A 22,969-nucleotide genomic window follows, 5' to 3' on the forward strand; every position below is an offset into this window, starting at 1 on the left:
CCCGTCAAAATGCAACAACAATCAGAGACACTGAAGCAAAGGATATAGTGTCATTTCACTGGAGCAGTACGCCGAGCGAGGCCGACATCCTCCAGCAACCGAGGAGACCAGAAGAATTCAGCTGACTCATGAAATCTCAAATATTGTCGATCATGCAGTTTATCTCAAGGCCCTTCAACTAGCTCAGCTTTCTCAGAAACAGATTTGAGAATCCAGAGAAGCTTAAGGGAGGAAAAGGTCAAAGCAAAAGGCAGAACTGACAATACCGTACCTAAGAGGAAAGCCTTGAAACAGAGTTTTGGTTCAGGTTATGACTTATCTTTACTCAAAACAGCACTTAAGTCTGTCCTGGAGTTGCCATGAAACCAGCAGAAGGCAAAATTAAATATCCGTATGTACAAGTCTTTGCTTTTATTTCAACAAACTGGAGGTAGGCAATGTTGGATATATACGAATATACATAGACTTATTAAATCACAACATTGAAGGATAACACTAAACAAGTCATGTCAACCCTTGCAGTGACCTACTGGCAGGAGGCTGATCTTTAGTAATCTAGTTTATATTTAAGAACCCGATTCACAACCCGAGTGAATCCAGAGAAACCTCCATCTAAGTGATAAGAGAGAAACATAAACAAACAAGACACTTGACACATTCAGGCCCAGACTCCTTCATTCAGATACTATCAAATGGGAACCCATCCAGCTGTGCGTTCTCCCTGCTGCAACACATAATAAACACAAATATCAAAAGGACACAGCCACAAAAAAATTGCTTTAATAGATGCCAGCAGCCATGAGGCCGTTTCCATGAACAGACTGGGGGGTATATTGCATAGGTTGTTGATCTGGGACAGTCTGCATGAAAGCTAAATGAAAACAGTACAATAGTCTCCAACAATCCTCCCTAGCCACTTAAGTTCATTCTGCTCTTTTCTGTTCCTGTGTAGCCGTTTGATAGATGTGCAGCATTCTGCTTGTGGATATCTGTGGTTAAAGGGGGATGGTTTTGTATGCGTGTCAATGTATGAAAGTGGTGCGTTAGCTGGTCACTGTGAGGATAAAGAGCTGACGCCACAGCAGTGCAGACGTGTGCAGAGAGGCTCCCACAGACACGCTCACATCCTGTACACACATTCACAACTGTTGCACTACTTCAACGCCGCCGCCCCCCCCCCCCCCCCCACCTATCACGATTGCCCATCATCTGCAGATTAGCTTTGAGGTTTGCTTAAAAACGTTACAAATAAGAAGTTTCTAGTTTGGCTTTAATATAAATAATGTGATAATACATATTTCACACAAACATTTCATTTTTAAAAACGTTTAAATACTTTCAAATATTGCATTTACGAAACCATTTTTTTTGTTTTGTTTTTTGGGTGCTCCGATTCCCGAGCAGAGTTCGTAGTTAAAGCCATTCCCAAACGCCTCAGGAGAAGAGGATGAACAGGTCTTCCATAGTGGATTAGAAAAACAATCTCAGCCTCCCTGAGCAGAAAGTCACATCAATACCACATTTGACATATTGAAAAAAAAAAACACTCAAAAGCTTGGCAAAAAACACACCACCCTCCATATTGTTTTCACAACACACGTAGGAGAGGCAAGCCTACCATGTCGCAGCTTTGTAGTATGAAGAGGCTAATATCTCTAACTACAGCCACACTACCCATTGCAACTCACACATCTCTAACAATCAAATATATTTCTTTACATGTCAACATATTCCATGTCGCTACAATTGCACAGAAACACAGGGGGGTTTTCAATGGGTACACTGAATAACAAGGCAAGTTATAGACCAATTATGTTTTCTTTGACAGCATGAATGTTCGTTGCTAAGTAAACCTCCATTGGTCGAGTCTCAAATTCTGTGTGTTCTGCGTGAAGATGCTCGCAGCTCTGTCGATCCTGGACGGGTGAAGTGAGCATCTTTTATTTTGAAGGCTAAACATCTAAACACTTTTTTTTTTTTTGAATAGGCTCACTTTTTATTGTAGAGGAAACCACTTTTCTGAGCGCTGCAGTGATCCTCATTCAGTACGTTTACACTGCACACCCGTTTCTGTCTACGCTGCGATTAAGGCAATAACAAAAAGTATGGTGTTGAGTTTACACATTCACCACGTATACATGACTCTGTGCTTAATCGACTTCAAGAGCGGTAAAGTATGCCATGTAAGGAAATGCATGCAGAGATAGCTTGTGCCAATTCTAAGAAGAATGCATGCTTGAGTACTGGTTTACAATCATATCTAGGTTTGTTACTCAGGGTGCATCGGCGCTGATTTATGCCGATTTTGATCTGATTATTGTTGACATCAAAAAAATATAATTCTTGCCTTAATCGGAGCAGAATCAAAGTTTATTGTGCATGTAAACATACTGATTGAGAGTGTGAACAAGTGCTATAGGAGCGTAAAACAATAAGATGACATTCAAGAGCACATCGACAACACACACAGGCCTAATATAACATTTTCTTGTAAAACCACAACTAAGACACAAACAGTTTAGTGTACAGATTTCTTCTAAAAAGGCAAGAAAATAAAATAAATATTCTTGAAGAAGCTCAAGGACAAATGTTCTCTATAAACAGAGACTAAAGACTTACAGTGTCCTCACGGGGGGGGGGGGGGGGGGGGGGGGCAGGTTCTCACAGTTGACCAGAGGCGAGTTGTGTGAAAGGGCCGCCGCCGCCGGCGACGACGACGACGACCGCAAACACAGCCGGCAGCTCTGTTTACAAGCAGTTACGTTGTTGAAAGGAGACGAAGGAGGAAGACGACGAAAACACCCGATAGTGACAGAAGTCGTTCACGCGTTCACTATCGATGAAGTTAAAGAGACAGACTGACGGACAAAAACTGTAATTGATATTTAAATATTGTAAAACATACAAAAACCATTGAAGTGTAAACATTAAATTGATGTCTGATGGTCATTTTGTACATGGAGAAATTATATAAAATAAACTATGTCTGTCATAACTATAAATTGTTCTTATTAAAATGTAAAAACAACATACTTAATCTCGTAGTATCATAATAATAATGCTTATGTTAACATCTGCTTTGTATAGGTGTTTTTTCTGCAATGTTATAAATAGTTGTAAGTTGTAATATCTTAATCCATACTTCTGACTCCTCTGACTTTGTCTTTACAAGGCAAAACAATACTCGTGTCCCTGCCACAACCAAATACACACACCCTGGATCTCACACATACACACAAACACACGCGCACACACACACACACACACACACACCAATACTTTCAGACATATCCAAGCTGCCACAGTCACACAGAGGGGAAAGGGGGGGGGGCGGTCACCGAGAGGCTCTATGTGCGATTGAGAGTTTGGAAGATTCTGGAAATCTGGAGCATGACGGGGCCGGTCTCAGGGTCGTTCATCCACTGAGTGCTGTTGAGTGGATTCTCCAGCATGTCTTCAAAGGCTGCACAAGACACAAGAACACGTTTCACAACACAATGACTACACACATTATATTCTATACTGTGACGACACTTGAGTTTTGTGTGGATGACAACCTCCACCTGCGCTGGCATAAATGGGACTAAAGCGTACCGAGCAGAGTCTTGGGGTTGGTGAGGCCCAGCTGGACTACAGGATTCTCCAGAATGGCTTGGAAGAGTGGACTGTTGGTGTCAATGCCTTTGTCCAGGTCTTCGGGAGAAGGTTTCCTGTCTCCCAGCAGCCACTCGCACTGCAGAGAAAGATGCACAGTGAGAATCCATATCTTGGAGGATCGAGCCCAGGCTTTTTAGTTAAAACCATTAAAAACCCAGCTGTCCCAAAGATAACACAAATATCGGTGTTTGTCTGCATTTGTCTGCCTATACAAGGTATGTGGATTATGTTTAAATCCATGGTTTAGTGCAAAAATGCCTGCTAAACTAGTTGGATACATATAGAGCCGTGACTCAAATCTGCTGCTGGAGTATTTCTTTCAGCACTGTCGCCCCTTGTGTGATTGTGTTTACTTACTGCAGCGTCCTGTTGGTTGTTATTGACTCTCAGAGCATCAATCACCTCCTTCTCGTCAAAGCCCATCTCCATCAGTGCAATGACAGCCTGTAGGGACAGATGTGATTTTGTTCAGCACACTACGCACAATCCTATTCAATTTCAGCCAGAAAAAAAGGATCTAAACTTGAATTTCCCTGGATTTCTTGGATAATATCCCAACAGAAAAAGTCACATACTCTGGAGTCCGGCCTGAACTCCCGTTTCCTGCGGATCCTCTTGAAGATCTCTGTGAGCTCGTCCTGCCTGGCGCTCTCCTCCGTGCTGGTCTGGGAGAGGCTGCGCAGGAGGTGGGGGGCGGTGGCCGAGGCCAAGACTGAGGCCGAGGCCGAGGCCGAAACGGGCGGGGCTGAGGCGGCGGCGGCGGCGGCTGTGGCTCCTGCTGCCCCCGAAGAGTCCTGGCTAGGTAAGGGCGCGTCTACAGAGGGGTCGTCTACGTGCTCAATCAGCCACTCCATGGCCTGTGTCACCGACATGCTGCAGGAAGAAAGGATGATATAAATATGAGATAGAAGGAGTTTGGTGCTTCACAGTCGAGTTTTAAAGGGGAGCTTCCAAATAGACCACCGACATACAAAAAAATGTAATAGAATCCATTTATATTTTCTAAAGTGACATGCGGCTGAGAATTCTTATATTCCAAGGCTGTGAAAATAAGTTAGGGAAGTAAAGACTCACTGGTTCAGTCGGAGAGCTTTGATTGCTCTGCTCTCAGGGAAACCCATCTCAGTGAGCTGCTGAAGGGCAGTTTCATCCACCCGATCTTCTTCATCTTCATCCAACATGGCTACCAAAGGCGGAAACACACACACAGGGGTTGGCATCATGGTACAAACACTGCATCAATACCATTATGATACAGTTCTACTGAAAAAGATTTTGATTAGCATTAACATAGGCTATGGAATTGTTTTAAGGCATTGTAAGACTTACCGTTGGCCTTTTTGAAGAGTTCAACAGCGTCGGGGTTCAAGGCGAGAAGCTTCTGTGCCACTTCAATAAGAGAAACCAGGATCTTTCTAAGTTCTGTCTGAAACTAGGAAGGACATAGATGTGCACATTAAAAATCTATGTGATCTTCAATGTACAGCCAAGGGGTGGATTGGGAGGACACACTGACCTCCACTTAGTCTTACATCACTTACGTCTCTAATGTTGTGCTGGGTGACCGTGCGGTCAGTGTGACGTGTGGACAGGTTTGCGGTGGCTTTCAGGATGGCGTCTTTATCTGGAGCCTTGGTATCTTGTTTCTTCTGTGGCGGTTGAGTTAATAGTAGAATAAAAGAGATCACACAGTAAAAAAAGTGGCAGGAGCGGTGGGCTAAGAAATGTGAGGTGACAGCAGATCAGTTCTCTTTAAATGTATCTAAACTTACTGACCTTCTCCTCTACAGTTATGTCCGCCATCTTTGGAGGAGTCGGAGGCGGTCTTTTCTTTATGAGCAGCAACACATCTGAAAATATAAGTCAAATATTGTTCATAATAATAATCCCTGTAACATCTTTTGTCGTGACTCCTTAAAATTTACTGCGTCACGTACCTTTATCTTTGAGGTTTTCATCAGCAACAGTTTTAGTGTCAGTGAGGACTCTTTCTGAAGCAGCATGAATAAGTTTGTGGTGGGTGAGAGTTTTGGGGTCTTCTAGATTTCCATGAACATACTGTGAAAAAGATGCACAACAGAATCAGAATCAGGAACAAGGGAGTACATCAATTGTAATGACTTGATTACATTTAAAGACCTTCATGGGATAAATGATAGGATAAAAGATTAATCTATTCCTAACATAGCTACAGTGTCCACAACTGTGTTTTGAACCATCAGCACAGTGATCATATGTTCTTATTTTGACTTTAAACATTCATGAGGGGTTTCAGTTAAAGCCTCTGCCAGTAGCATGTGCATGATTCAGCAAAAGTTCAAAGTAACAGAAACAGATATGGAGAAATTTGAAAAAGCTGTAGCCCACAGCCAGCAAGTTTTAAAACTGTTGTGTTTGGGGATGTCAGATACAATGACTGTTGTGATTTGCTCTCACTTAGTCGTCAAACACGTTTCTAATAGCAGCAGCAAACGCTTCTGCCAGCAGGCTGTGCTCATCAGCCCTGGAAGCCTCAAAATCATCTGAAAACACTGGTTGCTTCAAATGTTTGTCAGTGAGGAGCCATTATGGCACTACATCTCTGTCCTGGGTTGGGGTATTGGGGTCTTGGCTGCAATGTGAATACCATACCAAAAAGACATACATATACACACATACATACATATAAAAGGACAACAATCAACTACATGTCAAGGCCGCATGTCAACAAAAGTATAAAACGGCTACTATCCTACAAATCTAAACTGTACTAATAAAAGTAGTGCACGTAGGTAGTTTGGGTGAAGTAAGTAGAGCACAGCGGCTTTAGGTGAAGCTATAGGCCATAGAAGGTGATGTGAGATGGGCTGTGTAATAATAGACATGGCCGAGCAGCAGCATAGCTCTGGTGCTAAACACTCGCTAACAGGAAGAAGCCTCCTAAATTATAAATAGCAGCGTCTCCCCAGTTACTATAAATACGGCAGTGGTGACACTGGGCCCGGCAGCCTCACACACATACACACTCACCGGCACAGGAGTGACAGGACAAAACCCACACAACAGCTCAAACCTACATGTTTCAAGCACTTCTCCTTCAGTTTCTCTATGGTGGTGTCTTCCGTCACCTCCTCCAGCCACTCCGTCCCGTCCATGGTGCACATGTGCACTTTCAACACTTTCCCAGCAAAGATCTTCTCCTCCTGCACGAACATAGCTGCAGAAAGTCCAGAGTAGCAGTGCAGCGGTGTTGGTTAGCAGCAGTTGCTAACGTGCTAACGCTCGCGCCAAGCTATCCGTCGTCCTGGAACATCCACCGACAACAGAGCAGCTACGAGCACCGATTAGCCGACGGTCATTTTGGGTCTCATTGACCAATTTTCGCTGCGGTTACAAACGGTGAGTGTGTCCTGTCGCCGCCGACGTGACTGTTTTAGCCCGTAAACACACAAGCTGTCAACCAGCGAGCAGCCTACTTTGACGCCAGAGTTTGAACTTTGAACTTGAACCTATCACAGATGCACCATGGGAGCAGTAGTTCTTTTTTGTTTCTTTGGCCGCACGCATACAGACCAAAACCAAAAGAAATAACAATCAGCCAAGAGTCAGTTTAGTTTTTGCTAGTAAAAACAAAAAAAAGATTTACTTTACATAGTCAAAATAATGTAGCAATACAATACTGATGTTTACAATTCTAGCCACTAGAGGGAGACAAAGTAAGAAATATACTGTTATGTCCAGAGGATTACAGGAACGCTGTTCACTTTTACTGAGAATAATCAATCTAGAAACGTTGCGTCATGAGCACATTCATGTGATGTACGGTGTCTATACATCATTAGAGATGTAGTAAATAACGCCATAGCCCTGGGGGGTTTTCCAATAATTTATTCTGAATTCTAGGTAAAATGTTGTGATGATGAGAAATGGGTCCTTGGAGTTCATGGAAAGACTTGAGGAAGACTTATGTTGGTTCCAGACAAAGGAGAGGCCTTTATTATAACAAGAAACATTTTTACAGATTTAAAATGTAAGGAAAAAATACATGTCTTGTCTTGTAAGTTATAACTTTGCAAGAGGAAGGAAACATATTACAGATATTACAATTTCACTACAACCTAAGATAATTTTAAATTATAACATTTACCAATCTATACCATGAAGTGCCTCACAAAGCATTAAAATGGACACAACAGAGAACTTTGTTTCCATTTTAGAAAAGAGTAACAAAAACATTTCATAATATGCAAATGGATGCCTCTGGATTTTTGGGTGCTACAGAACAGTAAATAAATATAAATTTATAAACCCTTCATGTTAATGTATTTTTACATTTTAGAGAAAAACAAGCTTACAATATATTGTAACTATATATACTTCAACTGGATGATAGGGACACTGAAAAATATATAGATTCTGTTCTGTAATTTAAGAGGCTTTTGACTGCCACAAGATGAAAATTGCATGCTTAAGACATCAGATTTCTTGAACAAAATCCTGCTTACAAGGGAAATGCATAACATATTTACAAAAGGAAGAACACAGCCATAGGCTCAAACTAATAGGAGGGAGAGAGAGAAACAGAATTTTCCTTTTCCCTCTCGACAACAAGATACATTGTGGCCAATGGGCCAGTTCTCCAAAGCCACAGGAATAACAGACACTAAAGGCTGTTTCACCTGCCAATCTCCAACACGGCTGTACACTGTACAACATATCACATATCCACCAGACAAAAGCATGTGCACATGCACAAACATTAATTTGCAATCAAATCTAGTACAATTCTAGAGAGTTACTAAAAGAATCACACTTTTAAAGAGGGGAACTTGTTCAAAACAGTGTGAAACACAGGACGTCTTCTGTCATTAATCACATCTTAGATCTCCCATACATAATTGAAATAACACTGGAACCTTAAAAGTGATCAATAAAATACCCCTTATTGTGACTTTGCTTATAAACAAGATTATACAAAAAAATAACAAAATATAAAGATTGAAAAATCATATGAAAAAAGACTTGAAATCTTTCAGGAAATAAATACCCAGTGTGTATGCCATGATGGATTTCACTGCAGTAAAGGAGCACTAAAAGAAAAATGAGCTCTAGTCTCTCTGAAGGACTTTCCTTCCCCTGCCTGACCCAACACCATGGATTTCCAAAATTTCTGTAAGCAGGCGATGAAGAGTATAAATAAGACATTAATAAATAAAAAGAATGGATGAAACACAAGTCTTGCTGTTAGTATAAAAGCATATAAAAAGTCCCATCAACTCTTATCTATAGCTTTGTCTTTTTCCTGTTTTTCCTACCAGCAGTGCTTTTTATATAAAAAATATTCATCTGGGCACAAAGATGCCAGCTGCTTATTTGAACTGTTCAGGTATATGTCCAATCTGAGACTGAAGGCTGTTCGGTGGACTTGAAATGCCCTCTGACCAATCCGACATGTTTGAATGTGGCGAGGAACTTGACCATTGGTCCGGTGAGCCGGGAGAGGGAGTCAGAAACGGGTGGTCGGGGACCTGGACCTGATGGTTTGGGGTGTTATCAATTGGGCCTGAATAACTGTGCTGGGAGGGTGGGGTGAGGAACTGGGTGCTGGGAATTGACTGGTTGATGGATGATGTCATTATCTGCGTCTCCTGTGGCATGATGGTGTGGATGGGCATGCTGGCGCTGCCTGTGCCCTGCTGGAGCTCTGGAGAACTGAGCTCGCTACTGATGAAGTTCTGACCTGTAGTACTGTTCGAGTTTTGGTGCTGCAGCTGAATGTTTTGCTGTTGCAACTGCTGGAGGTTCTGGATTTGCTGCATCTGTTGTTGTTGCATGATGTGGGGCTGTGGACCCAGTCTGGTGTTCTGGATCCCCTGGTAAGTCATCATCTGCGACAGGCTGGTGGCGGGATGGCCATTGTGGAGTGAGGTCATCAACCCATGCTGTCCTCCCTGGTGCAAACTTCCCTGACCACTAGGGGCTCCTCTCATGGGGTTGAACTGGCCATGCATCCTGGAAAGCCAATCGCACTGGCCGTTTATGGCACTCTGTCCACCGGAGCCAGACACTGGGAGATGGGTGAGACGGGGAGGCAGCGGGTCAAACTGCATCCGGGCCAGCTCCTGCTTATTGGGCATTACCATGTGGTTCACAGCCAGGTGGGGGTCAGCCATGCCCTGCAGATGATTAAGAGATACAGATGGGGATTGCTGGAAGGGTGAGGTCATCATAGGAGGTGAGGCCACATCAGAGACGTAGCCATGGGGGGATTCCAGTGAATCAACAGGGGACAATACAGCTGAGCTATCCAAGAGGCTGTTGGATTTCCCGTCATGGGAATTTTTCTTCTTCACCTTCATGTCTTTGCCGTCCTTGCAGCCCATGCCCTTGTTGCTGGGCTTGCGTGCCTTCTTATGGTGGCCTTGACCCTGAAGCTGTGGCTGCTTCATGCCGCTCAGGTAGCTGTTGGGCGAGCAAAGGGGAGGCGACAAGGTGGTGCTAAGGGAGCCCCCGTGCATAGGAGGACTTCGAACCAAGTTGTACTCATCCATCAGCCGCACAATGTCATGGTGCATTCTCTCTTGTGCAATGTCTCTGGGCAGTCGATCCATGTGATCTGTTATTTCCCGATTTGCAAAGTGGTCCAATAAGACCTTGGCCGTCTCGTAGCTTCCTTCCCTGGCAGCCAGGAATAGAGGGGTTTCCTCCTGAAGCAGACAGACGCAGACAACACGTTAACACTTTCACAAATTTATAAGAAATGTTAATTTGAAACGTTTTCCATTGTTGTACCAAGTGGGGGAAGACGGGGTTCTTTTTTTACCTTGTTATTTTGCATGTCCTTATTGGCTCCATTCTTCAGTAGCACAATAGCTGCCTCCACGTTATTCACTGCTGCAGCCCAGTGTAGAGCTGATTTACCTGTAGAGAGGGAAATATTGCTGAACTGAGAAATGTGTGGAATTTAAATCTAAAACATTATTTTGTCCCTTTTCATGGAGTGCATTATCTCCAAATCATGTGATCGTTACATCCAGCACAGGGTACAATGTTTATTGCCGGGCTACTTAATGAATAATCTTTACACCATGCGGCCAGACTTTACCGAAATCGTCGATGGCATTGACATCAGCATGACAGTTGATGAGCTCCTCCACCATGCCCTCCACTGCCAGCCTGGCGGCCAAGATCAGGGGTGTGGTGCCATCATGCATGCGGGCATCCAAGTCTGTGGCACGGTTCCTTATCAGAATCTGGAGAGACAACACAAAGTTAATGAGTTAAACAAGCTCACACACACTGTCTAAAAGTCAGCTTTTTGAAATGTAGAAGTCACACACACACACACACACACACACACACACACACACACACACACACACACACACACACACACACACACACACACACACACACACACACACACACACACACACACACACACACACACACACACACACACACACACACACACACACACACACACACACACACACACAAATTTGTAACGCACCTGGAACACTCCCTGGGCATCGGCCGCGACAGCAGCATGCAGCGGACTCCTGCCCATGTTGTCTTGGATGTTTGCGTCGGCGCTGGCCTCCAGCAGGCGCTTGGCGGCGTCAGAGCGAGCGTAGCGAGCAGCCAAATGAAGTGCAGTTTCACCTGTGCGGTCTGTTTGGTTGTGAAGGTTGGCACCCTGGTAAATGAAGTCGCTGATAACATTGGCAGAGGCATCCTCCTCTTCTTCACTGTTGCCTGTTTCTAAACCGCCACCGCTACAAGATGCGATCATCAGTGGCGTAAAGCCATCTGAGAGAGAGGGAGGGGGGGGAGAGAGAGAGAGGGGGTGCATAAGAAGGGAGGCACTTGAAGGTAACAAACTGCATGGTCAGCATAGCACAAGTTTGGTAACTGCTACAGAAGGATTGAAGCCTGCACTTCAAAGCACCGGGGAGATCAAAACAAAGTAACAAACAAATCGAATGTGGATTTGACACTTTTGCTTGGGTTGAATCATCACAGCTCTCTCCTTTCGATAACGGATTCTGATCAAGCCCCCGACACAGGAGCAGCTTCAGAAGGAAAGCGAAGCTGGGGGGATAGAGGCCGGGGCTCGCTAAAGCTAGGCTGCAGGAAAAACCAAGCATTATCATCCATCTGTGAGAGGTAGCTCAGCAAGTCGCCTTGGATAGGTTTTCTCCTCTTCAAAAGCAAAGCAAGCCACAGATCTCACAGATTTGGTCGATTCAAGCACATTGATCTGCCACAGAAAAAAAAGTGCTCTCAAGTTTTTAACCCTTTTACTTAGATTTTTTTCCAAAATATTCATCAGGGAATTTCGCACTTACTACAAAATACCATTTTTGCATTTGCTGCCTTTATTGGTGTTATTAAAAAACAGAAGCCCATTACTGGTCAAATGATTAATCTGATCAGGAATCAGTGTTTCCCCCTGGCGCCTGGCTTCCAGCTGACTGCTTTGAAGCAGATCCCCTACCCTGAGGATATGGGGCTTTAGCAACTCCTACACTCATGAACACACACACTCTCTCACACACAGACACATACACACACACAGGCTCATAAACGAACAGACACACACTCACGAACGAACACACACACACAAAATGTTCACTCATGAAAGTGTGACCCAATGTGCAAGATATTTCAAATATTTAAAAAAAAGGTTTTGAATTACAGAATAGTGGCATGGGAACATTTCATGAATTTATTAAAATTCCAATGTTTTTGCAAACTAAAAGCTGCATTTTAAATTAAATGAAATGCTGAATATGGTGAATATATATACACACACACACACACACGAAACCTAGCTCAGAGCACCTTCGCATGCAAAGAGGTCCTGTATATTTTCCCTGAAAGGGAAACGCTCCGTCACCTACCTGGTCCACGGACATTGACGTCCATGCAGTCATTCTCAATCTCGCCCTGGGGGGGTGTGGGGGCGATTGAGGGTATGCGCAGGTCAGCTGCATCCAGGTGCTGTTGGGTCCACTGTCGGTGGTCCGTTTGGTCATCCACCTCCAATATGGCCTGTTCCTCAAATTGCTGTAGGCGATGGCAGCAGTTGGAAAGTAGAAATTAGAACGAGACAGTGAATGAAATCACTTCAAATCAGATAATACAAAGATAAAATGAAAATACAAAAATATAAAAATTGCGTAAAAATAGATAACCGAAAGCTCTTAAAAAAATAAATACGCACAATAAAATTGCAATACATAAAATACAAAATTTTCAATAAAATAAAAAATTCTCCTCGTTGTGCTGTATTTCCGTTTTCCTTACCCTGAAGCGTTTGGCGTCTGAAGGCTCTTCGTCTCCCCAGTCGTTCTGGGTGTCGTCCATGAGGGATATGTCCGAGGTGTTTTTCAGTGGCCTGTGTTGAAGCAGAAAGTCCAGTAAAAACCCTTGTTCACCGCTGCTCCCACCTGAGGCGAGCCCCTCACCCTTAATGGTGCAGCAATGCCGAAAAACCAAAGCATTGATTGGATCCATTCCCCACCCCTCTGCCACAACAAGGCAATTAATGCCGACCCAAACCTTCACCATCATTATCATTCTTGATCCAGGCGCACCCCCCTTCCCCTAAATTTGACTGATCACTAGTTACATCCATTTTATCCTTCAGAAGTAGCCCTGTGCGACAAAAGAACACATCTCGGGAATAAACAGACAACTTACTTTAATCCCACCGAATCCTCTCCGACAGGCTCCCGTCTCTTCTTCTTGCTGGTCTCAGTTGTCTTGAAGCCCTCTGGGAGCCACAGACGCCCGTGTTCATGGCGGCGCTTTCGGGCAGCCACCATCCCCACGCCGAGGAAGGCCAGTATTCCCACCCCTCCTAGGACCAAGTAGATGGTGTAGAAGTCCTTGGGATTCTTGGGATCCACATCACCTGGTAGGAAAAGGGACAACATGACCATGCTGGACCGAAAAAATGGACACGGACCAAAGAGAGGATAGAACACCCAGGATCAGCCCGAGAGCTGGTCTGGCTCTTCTTAGCAATTGAGGTTCCCACTCAAAAATCACAGCAACCGGCAGCGAGCGCGAGAAAGCGACTGACGATCCTCACCGTTAGTAAACCTTGCTTCTTCTATCTATTCAGTAATAATCAGAATTGCTAACCGCTTTTTGTCAAAAAAAAAAAGAAAAGAAAAGGATGGGCCATGATAAAAAAAAGAAAAAGCAAAAAAAAGAGAACATCACCACCTCCTCTCTCACTTTTCAACCCAGAGTACCAAGAGACAACTTTACCATTTCTTCTTTAAGGGAAAAAAAGGGGGGATTAATGAACTTCAAATTACTGCACGCGCTTTAAGCTGTAAAGACGAAGGATTTATTAGGATTTTCAAGATAACAAAGACTCCCAACTTCTAGCACACTCCCGATCAATTTTTCCCCTTCTCTTTTTTTCCGCTAACGATTTTGAAATGATAAACTCCCCCAAGCTAAACCCTTAGAGATGCATTAAGTCCTGGTATTACATTCAGCGAGGTGAAGGTTGCAGCAGCCCCTCACACTGTGGGATGAAGTGTGCGTGCGCGCGTCTCTACGTGACTGTGTGTGTGTGTGTGTGTGTAAGGGTGAGCGTGTGCGCGTGTGTATTTGTATGTGTGGATGTATATGTGTACGTGTCAGAGAGAGAGAGAGAGAGAGAGAGGGAGAGAGAGAGAGAGAGAGAGAGAGAGAGAGAGAGGCAGTGAGAGAGAACGTTATATTGTGTGTGTGTGTGGAGGGTTGATTTGCAGCAATTAACCATTTTGGAGCCTGAAACCAATGGATTTAACACAGAGGGAATGATTGATTGCATTTGTTCAATGCTGCATAACAAATACACAATCAAAGAGCACCAGGGTTAGGACCCGCCTAGAGGGCAGCGGATGTCTTCAGTTTTAGTGAACGTGAAAGCGCAAGTGTCTTATCCATTTGAGTGTGTACGCCATGGTTGTAACTCAGATTTCGACAGAGATGTTAAACCACCTGAAATGATCAAAGCCATCACCTCAGATGTGCAAAGATGTGTGTGTGGATATTTTGTTTTTGCTGACTGATATATGCAAGATATATGTACTCACTGAAAACGGCCTCAATGACATAAGGGACGTCCAATTTGCCGCTGGAGGCCAAGGCGCCGAGAAAGGCTGCAGCGTCATTAGTGTTTTGGAAACATTCTGTGGACTGCAGGAAACACTGGCGGTTATCCACCTCCAAGTGGACAACAGATCTACAGAGGAGAGGACAGCAACAAATAAATAATCACAAATGATCACTTATTCATTTATTTATTTCCTCTCCTGGATGAGTTTGGTACAACATGGGTTTTCGTTTAATTTCAAACAGCTCCTGAATTCTTTCAAACTAACATCCACAACTGTATGGAACGTTACAAATCTTTTTCAGATCCAATATTCTTAGAATTTGCCATAAAAACAGTATAAATAATACAAGAATAACAATTTCAAGAGAGTGAAATCCAAGTCCCTGAAATGAACTCGTCGTATGAAATGGGATGCTCATGTTGCTCTATCTCTGCTGGATGTGCAAGTAAGGTCTGTGTTGCTGTGGGTTAGTTGTCTGCTTTCCAAATTGAGGCAAATTCATATCCACAGAAACATGACAACTATGATTGATAACAATATCAATAAATCTATATATAAAATATATATTGATACCAATAACAAAAATATCAGCAATATTCTTCCTCACCCTTTGATTTGCAGGTGATCAAGCTCCCTTCTCAACCGTCTGCTCCTGTCTGCCATATCAAACACGCTCCTCTTTACCAGGTTCACCACTGTGCCAGGAACTTCTGACCATGCATCCAACGAACGCTTGAAGTTGTACTTCTTCAGCTCGTGATCCTCGCCGTAGTAGGGGTAGACCATGGTCTCTCCCTTGGCGTTTTTACTGAGCACCACATTGGTGCGGAGGACGCGGCTCAGCTCACGCAGGAAGCCGAAGGAGTTGTTGAGGAGTTGGTCAGGCATGATGTGAACAACCAAGACCAACTGGCCCACGGCGAGCTTCTCAGGCATGTTGGCACAGTCCAGGCCATCCCACTCGCACTCGGCGTTGTTGCAGCCCTGGTCGCAGTGGCCGTCGGCGTAGTGATCCTTACAGTACTGATCATACAGAGGGCTGTGGCAAAACAGTTTACAATATTGGCGGTTATTTGAATGTACAGTTTGTTAAATGGTGAGCTTCTCTTGTACGAAGACTTACTTGCACTGTCCTTCCAGGTTCTGGCAGTCAAACCCATCGTACAGGCATCCGGCATTGTCACACTGCGAGTCGCACTTTCCGTTGTTGAAGTAACGCCAGCACTGCAGCGACGCCGAGCAGTTCTTCCACGGATCGTCAAAGTTCAGAGAGCAATCGCCGTCATCCCAGCCGCACTCGTAGTTGTTGCACAGCACGTCGCAGATCTTGTTGTGCCTGCGCTCTTTGCACTGCGGGATCTTACAGACGACCTCCTCCTCCGGAGGGGGCGGGATATCGTGCCCGAATCCACCCTCGAAGGTGTTATCCAGGATGAAGCATTGAAGGCCGTTGAATTTAGCCGGGCAAACGCAGTGGTAGAACGGCGCCTCGGAGGTGTATTCGCACGTGCCTCCATTGTAGCAGGGGTTGGAGTTACAGGGGCTGTCAGTGGGGTACTGGCATTCGGGACCGGTGAAGGACGGGGTGCACAAACACTTGGGACTTTTGGGGCCTGAGATACAAGTGCCTCCATTCCGACAGTGGAAGCTGCCACAAGCCTGGGCATCATATTCACATGTGGAGCCTGTAAATCCCTGCAACAAAAGAGGAAATAAATACCATTAAAATTGAAATACAGAAGTTGAAATCTTTGAGTGCAGATCAAAATCCGCAAACAAAAAATTTAATTCAACAAGCTTGGTTTTGTCAAATATGCTAACGAGTTTAACACCTGAAAACCCTGTAATTACAGTATGTTTTTTGGTGTGTGCGTGTGTGTGTGTGTACTCACAGGTGGACATTTGCAGATGAAGCCATGTGGTGTGTTGCTGGCCACAGCGCAGGTCCCACCATTACGACAGGGTTTCCCCTTACAGCCATCAAACACCGTGTCACAGCGCAGGCCTGTACACACACAGAAAAAGTGACTCGCATCATGTGATCAGTTCAATCCTCCTCATTTCATCCAGAATCTAAACAAACATCAGATTACGTAATGCCAGTTTCCCCTGAACGTGGTATAAAATGTTTGGCTATTTCAGGGCGACCTACCCGTGTATCCGGTGCGACACTCGCAGCGATAGTTGTTGGTGAGTTGGATGCAGCTGTGTGTGCCTCGCGGGTCGCAGGGGTTGGAGAGACACTCGTTGATGTCCCCCTCGCAGCGCTCCCCCACATAGCCCGCGGGGCAGGTGCAGTGGTAGCCTCCCACGCGATCCACACACTTCCCTTTGTTGAAACATTTGGGCTCTTTGGTGATGGGATCCGTGAATGGGTTGCAGTCGTCGACGTTGATCTTGCAGTGAATGCCTGGGGGAGTCACAGCAGGGGGGCAGGGATGACTCACAGCTTTTGATTCTTTGAGTATTAGACCGGCGATTATAGTTTTATAATAGTTTGAAAATTATTTAATTCAGCTGTGAGTTCTCCCAGTTTAGATGGGGAGCTCAATATTAATAAAGAACACATTGCATTATGGTCCATAGATGGTACAGACAGGCCGTGGGTGCAGTAAAAGCCCTGGTTGGGAGAAAGCGAGAGGGAGAGAGTGTTGTGGAGGAGTGTGTGCGTGGGGTCTGCTGACCTTGGGTTCCCCGGGGACAGGAGCATTTGTATTCATCGATCAGGTCAATGCAGGTGCCCCCGTTCTGGCATGGCTGGGAGAAACACTCATTGATCTCATCAGAGCAGTTGGTCCCCACGTAGCCGGGCGCGCACTGAGAGATGGGGAGGAGAAGGAGGACGACAACGGAGGGACAGGAGCCCAGACGCAGAGGCAGAAAAGAGATGAAGACAGAGAAGAGAAGAGAAGAGAAAGTTTAATCAATGTCTGGCATCAAACAAGGAGGAATTTCGTTTACCTGGCTATTTTCTGGCCTGCATCCTGCCAAGGCCAGCAAATCCTTTATTCCATGGGAGATTAACATAACCAAGCCGAGTGCCTTCTATTTATAAACAAGCCTCTTCATTAGGACCAGCACCTGCCTATACATTAACAAATTCCCTTTTCATGATATCAAAACTGATTTACACAGTTAAACATGTCTGTATGTTTAATGAACTTTAAGTCTTGGATACTGAAAGATTAGGCTGATTTTCACTGGAGAAACATAAGCAGTAAAACTTAAATAGTGTGTTGTAATGAATTGAAAATGTCACCCAATGATTTTAGTTCCTGGCTCACGTAACAATTCTTATTATTTGTGGCTGTTACCTTGCAGGTGTATCCACCAAGAAAGTCGTTGCACGTGGCTCCATTTTGGCAGGGATTTGGTGTGCATTCATCCACCTGCTCCTCACAGTAGCTTCCAGTGTATCCGACCTGGCAGTGGCAATAGTGAGTGTTTCCAGCATCCAGACACTGGCCCGAGTTACGGCACAGATGGGCCACATCAACCCCTACACACACAGGAGAAAAGAATGGGAATTAGTCTTTAGACACTCGCCGGCATAATGTGCACTCTGAATTCAGCTTTCAGGTGCCGTCAACACATGGTACAGTCCCCCTTCCCTCAGAGGCCTCAGCACACATCTGACCTTCTAACCCTGGAGCTTCCTCTCCTTACCTCTTTGTTTGGCTGCCACCTCACAGGAGACACTCGGCACGTCACAGTACAGGCCCGTCCAGCCGGTCTCGCACTCGCAGCTGTAGGTGGTGCCCGTCTGCCAGCATGTTCCCCCGTTCTTACAGGGGGACGACTCACACCAACGGACCAGGTTCTTAAGGGTGCAGAACATATTGCATATCCTTAAAATCTTTCCAAAAGTGTGCCGCTGCTCTTAATTATCTACAACATGAAGTGAGTTTAACTGCAGCTTTGTTATTTGCCCTTCCATTCCCCTACCTGACAGTTGAGTCCCTTGTAGCCATGCGGGCAGGTGCACTTGTAGGTGCCGTAGCTGTCCTGGCAGGTGCCACCATTCAGACAAGGCTTGGAGTCGCACTCGTTGATGTCGTACTGACAGTAGCTGCCGATGAAGCCGGGCGGGCACAGGCAGGTGAAGGTGTTGATGCCGTCCAAGCAGGTGCCTCCATTAAAGCAGGAGCTACAGCAACAGACGAGATTTGATGAATGTTTATCAAATACAACAAGACAGATCAGTGAAAAGACAGAAAACATCATTCTTCTCGAAACACCATCTCATTTCATAAACTCATTAATTCAATTTACAGGACACCACCAGCTGCATTTCTTTTCATCTGCTGTTCAGAGGAGATGAAGCTTTCAGCCTAGTCAATACTCCACCATAGGGGGCAGTAGTGGACCAGAAAATGGGGTCTTAATAAACGGTTTAAACAGAGACACCCAGTTTATCTGAACAAACTAACCAACCTCAAGAATATAACAGAGCCTGATATTGCACCAGGCACTCCTCGCTCTTACCTCTCCGTGCAGTCAGGAGTGTTATTCTCACAGTGGATCCCGCTGAAACCGGGAGGGCAGGTGCACGTGTAGCTGTTTACACAGTCGGTGCAGTTGGCTCCATTCTTACACGGGTTGCTCTCGCACTCATTGATGTCCTCCTCACACTTGGTGCCCCGGAACCCTGGCAGGCAGGTGCACAGGAAGCGGTTAACCTCGTCCATACAGAGGCCGCCGTTGCTGCAGGGATCTGTGGGAGGGAGAGGCGGCGTCACAGCTCACAGAGTGTTTTGAGGTCGCCGCTCGTTGCCACATGCCTTAATTAAGTCATGCCCGTGGAGAAAAAGCGTTAAGGTTTTGTGAACTCACTGGGCTTGCAGTCGTCAACGTCCGTATCACAGTTGCTTCCGGTGTAGCCCGGTTTGCAGCCACACAGGTAACTCCCCTGTGTGTTCTGGCAGGTTGCTCCATTGCGGCAGGGATTCTTTACACACTCGTCGATGTCAAACTCACAGGTTTGGCCTTAGAGAGGAGGAGAGAGCAACTTTCAACTCTTCTTTAGACAAACAAAGAATATGAAGACCATGGTTCCGCAGATACAACCTAACAGGCGTACAACTATGACCATTTACCTTGCCATCCCTCAGGACAGACGCAGGAGAAGCTCTCATAGTCCTCCGACTCCTTACACACGCCTCCATGCTTGCAGGGTTTGGGGCTACAGGGGGCCAGCAAGGTCTCACAGTTCTCTCCTGTAGATTAGATTAGATTCAACTTTATTGTCAATGAGCAAGTACAGGTACAAGCCAATGAAATGCAGTTAGCATCGAACCAGAAGTGCAAAAGTGTACTATTATATATACAGAATACATACATAATAAACTATATACACTATATATGAACTATGTATACTGTAATGCACACATACAGTAACACTCCTTTAATCAACCTCCTTCAATTAAAATACTTTGATTAAAAAAACTGTGCTTAAAATTTGCCATCGCTGTTGTTATGACATGGGAGATATCAAAACCCAAAAGGACATTGAATCATCTTTCAAACAGTGCTATCAGACGACTCTGGCCAGGCTCTGTCAGCACTAGAGACCCGCGGAGACGTTTCCCTATCTGTTTCCACAACACACGGCTCGCACAGGAAGCCGGCCTCGGCATCCGGCCATTGTGAAGCCATTTGCTGTTCTGTGAGACAGGAAGCACGCAAACAGGAAATGTGTCAAGCGCCCCCCGTTCCCACCCCGTCGCAAGCAAAAGCCTCTGTATTATTCGGAGACCTGTGGATTTTTCCGAAACGACGACTCGGCAAATGAAAAGAGAGATTTGCCCTGAGGCGTTCCGTCGTTTGCTGTTTTGTCAAATAATACCGGGATGACACGGCGGGTCAGAGGGAAAATATTTTCCTGCTGTGTTATCGGGGACACTTGTGTGTCACGTAGGGGGTTTGGCATCTTTGAGAGCTGAGGAAGCCTTGATGCTGAACTTTACTCGACAGCTATTTCATCCCTTCCACGTTTTCTCTAAAGTACGCAGGGCTTGGAAATTCCCCCTCCCCCCCCCCCATATTGTCAATATGTTCATACCGGTGTAAGGCAGAATGCAGTTGCACTTGTAGCCGGCCACGTCGTCAATGCACGTCCCCTGGTTGAGGCAGGGGTTGGAGGCGCACTCGTTGATGTTGGTCTGGCAGCTTGGTCCTGTGGGTACAATGAACAATATGTCACACACACACACATACACACCAGTGTAAGTAGAAGGTCAACAGTCATGTGGATAAGTTCTACGTGCTCAAGTGAGGGTTGAAAGATGTAAACACACACTGGCTGCATAACAGGAGGAAAGTAACTGCTGAGCTGCGCAGTCCTGAGCTACAAATATGAAGTACTTCAGTTTAGCATTTCTATTTTGTACTTTTTAGTTTAATACTTTAATCTGACAGTCGTAGTTGCTCGATAATTTGCAAATTTCCATTTAACCTGAAAACATAGAATGAAATACAACTCATTATATTTCAGTCAGTTTTCATTCTTTCCTTCCTACTTTGCTTCTTTCACTCCTTTTCTCATGCAACTTTTTTTTTTCTACCTTCTGTCCCATCTCAACTTTCCTTGCCTGCTCTCTCCATTTTCTTCTATTTTTACTGTCCCGTCTTCCTTCATTTCTTTCTTCTTTTAGTCGGACAACAATGATACCAAAAACTGTGTACACTGTTTTTTGGCTACTGACAGCTTTTACTCTCCATACAGGACATTTACCACCAAGACTTTGCTTTTACTTAACCAAAGCCTTTCAATTACTGTTTTACTTCCACACACACACACACACACACACACACACACACACACACACACACACACACACACACACACACACACACACACACACACACACACACACACACACACACACACACACACACACACACACACACACACACACACACACACACACACACACACACACACACACTGACCAGTGAAGCCCACGCGGCAGGTGCAAACGTATCCGCTGGTCATGTCCTTGCAGGTGCCTCCGTTCATACATGGGTTGGATTCACACTCGTTGTTGTTGATGTCACAGTTCTTCCCACTCCAGCCAGCGTCACACAGGCACTTATAGCTGATGGACCACACCGACAATGTCAACGAAATACTTATACTTAATATGAATCTACATTTTTCCTCAGTTAAGTGGTGTAGTTTAAGACAAAGGAATGAACATTTTAGAGTTTGTTTGGAACCAAGACGTCCTTCCTCAAAATGGTCTGCAGTGCCGCAGTGACAGCAACCAATTCTTCAAACGAACTGGCAGTGAAAATGTGCTGTGAATACTTTTGAATGTAAATGTACTTTAGATTGGATCTTTCTTTCCTTATTTCCCATGGGTCATTAGTCAGTAGGCCGACTCACCCGTTGATCTTGTCCTCGCAGTGGCCATGTATGCAGGGGTTGCTGAGGCACTCGTTGACCTGTGAGAAGCAGGTGACGTCATGGTAACCCTCGGGACACATGCAGGTGAAGCCGTTTATGCCGTCGATGCATGTGCCGCCATTGTGGCAGGGGTTGATGGCGCACTCGTCGATGTTAATGTTACACATGGTGCCTGTTAAAAGAAGGCATGGATGTAATGTTTTATGGTGACTGTGAGCTTTGAAGTGACTACACACCCTTCAACCTGACAACTTGGTCCTCCGTTTGAAGTATTATTGTGAAGTACACAACGGCAACTTGCACACAGCGCACAAAGCCGCCGCACAATGCAGTCTATATCTCTGTGCGGTGAATGTATCGCTTTTCCAGAAACATGAGGGGTTTTAAGTCGGCCTTTGTCGGCCACTTTAAGCATTGACGCCATTCAGGACGGTGCAACGCATGACATAAAGACGCTCCATTTAGCTTTAAAGCAGACACAGGCTTCCAAGCTTTTAAAAGCTCAACTTTCAGGAATCTTTCAGGGAATCTTTTCTCCTGCGCAAATCCCCAAAGACCGTGTGTGCCAGAGTGTGTGTGTGGGTTCTCTCTTTGTGTGGGAGGGCAGCTTGTGTGTTCCCTAAACAGCAGCAGGTTGGGGACAGGGTGGAGCTGAAAAGTGACACCGGTCGAGCCTCTGAGGAGTGTGCTCGCTCGCTCGCCCGCCATCTGTCAACCCCCCGCCCCCTCTCTCTCTCTCAGGCCCACACTCCTCCATCCATACCTTCATAACTCCACTCCTCCTTCACATCAAACC

General features: G+C 45.2%; 2 protein-coding genes across 2 annotated transcripts in view; both read right to left on the bottom strand.

The window, feature by feature from the left end:
- Positions 1–1,968: 1,968 nt before the first annotated feature.
- ubac1 (UBA domain containing 1) lies at positions 1,969–7,120 on the bottom strand. The gene is made up of 10 exons (XM_076151053.1): positions 6,714–7,120; positions 5,595–5,715; positions 5,434–5,507; positions 5,199–5,306; positions 4,987–5,089; positions 4,732–4,840; positions 4,233–4,530; positions 4,015–4,101; positions 3,595–3,733; positions 1,969–3,463 (listed from the first exon to the last, which is right to left on the bottom strand). The coding sequence occupies exons 1-10, from the start codon at positions 6,849–6,851 to the stop codon at positions 3,348–3,350; spliced, it is 1,293 nt and encodes a 430-aa protein (XP_076007168.1). The 5' UTR covers positions 6,852–7,120; the 3' UTR covers positions 1,969–3,347.
- Positions 7,121–8,956: 1,836 nt separating this feature from the next.
- Positions 8,957–22,969, bottom strand: part of notch1b (notch receptor 1b) — a 33,637-nt gene continuing 19,624 nt past the window's right edge. The window contains exons 13-34 of the mRNA XM_076150700.1: positions 22,153–22,345; positions 21,717–21,862; positions 20,827–20,940; positions 19,862–19,981; positions 19,599–19,751; positions 19,251–19,479; positions 18,711–18,912; positions 18,432–18,585; positions 18,080–18,264; positions 17,450–17,582; positions 16,918–17,175; positions 16,658–16,770; positions 15,889–16,460; positions 15,373–15,804; positions 14,742–14,890; positions 13,345–13,558; positions 12,949–13,039; positions 12,543–12,708; positions 11,150–11,448; positions 10,742–10,889; positions 10,460–10,557; positions 8,957–10,343 (exon numbers count right to left, since the gene is read on the bottom strand). Coding sequence (XP_076006815.1) covers positions 9,006–10,343; positions 10,460–10,557; positions 10,742–10,889; positions 11,150–11,448; positions 12,543–12,708; positions 12,949–13,039; positions 13,345–13,558; positions 14,742–14,890; positions 15,373–15,804; positions 15,889–16,460; positions 16,658–16,770; positions 16,918–17,175; positions 17,450–17,582; positions 18,080–18,264; positions 18,432–18,585; positions 18,711–18,912; positions 19,251–19,479; positions 19,599–19,751; positions 19,862–19,981; positions 20,827–20,940; positions 21,717–21,862; positions 22,153–22,345 — 5,507 coding nt within the window. The 3' untranslated portion in view covers positions 8,957–9,005. The remainder of the gene's footprint in view (positions 10,344–10,459; positions 10,558–10,741; positions 10,890–11,149; positions 11,449–12,542; positions 12,709–12,948; positions 13,040–13,344; positions 13,559–14,741; positions 14,891–15,372; positions 15,805–15,888; positions 16,461–16,657; positions 16,771–16,917; positions 17,176–17,449; positions 17,583–18,079; positions 18,265–18,431; positions 18,586–18,710; positions 18,913–19,250; positions 19,480–19,598; positions 19,752–19,861; positions 19,982–20,826; positions 20,941–21,716; positions 21,863–22,152; positions 22,346–22,969) is intronic.

This window comes from Genypterus blacodes, unplaced genomic scaffold (genome assembly GCF_046128005.1).
Source record: "Genypterus blacodes isolate CSIRO-AG114 ecotype Tasmania unplaced genomic scaffold, CSIRO-AGI_Gbla_v1 ptg000053l_1, whole genome shotgun sequence".
Taxonomy (NCBI): domain Eukaryota; kingdom Metazoa; phylum Chordata; class Actinopteri; order Ophidiiformes; family Ophidiidae; genus Genypterus; species Genypterus blacodes.

Bases quoted from the DNA above. Each gene is read 5' to 3' on its own strand.
- ubac1 (XM_076151053.1), bottom strand. From the start codon at position 6,851: ATGTTCGTGCAGGAGGAGAAGATCTTTGCTGGGAAAGTGTTGAAAGTG. The intron at 4,531-4,731 runs GTGAGTCTTTAC...TTCTTCCTGCAG, and splicing joins AAAGCTCTCCGACTGAACCA to CATGTCGGTGACACAGGCCA. The intron at 3,464-3,594 runs GTACGCTTTAGT...TGTCTTGTGCAG, and splicing joins CAACCCCAAGACTCTGCTCG to CCTTTGAAGACATGCTGGAG.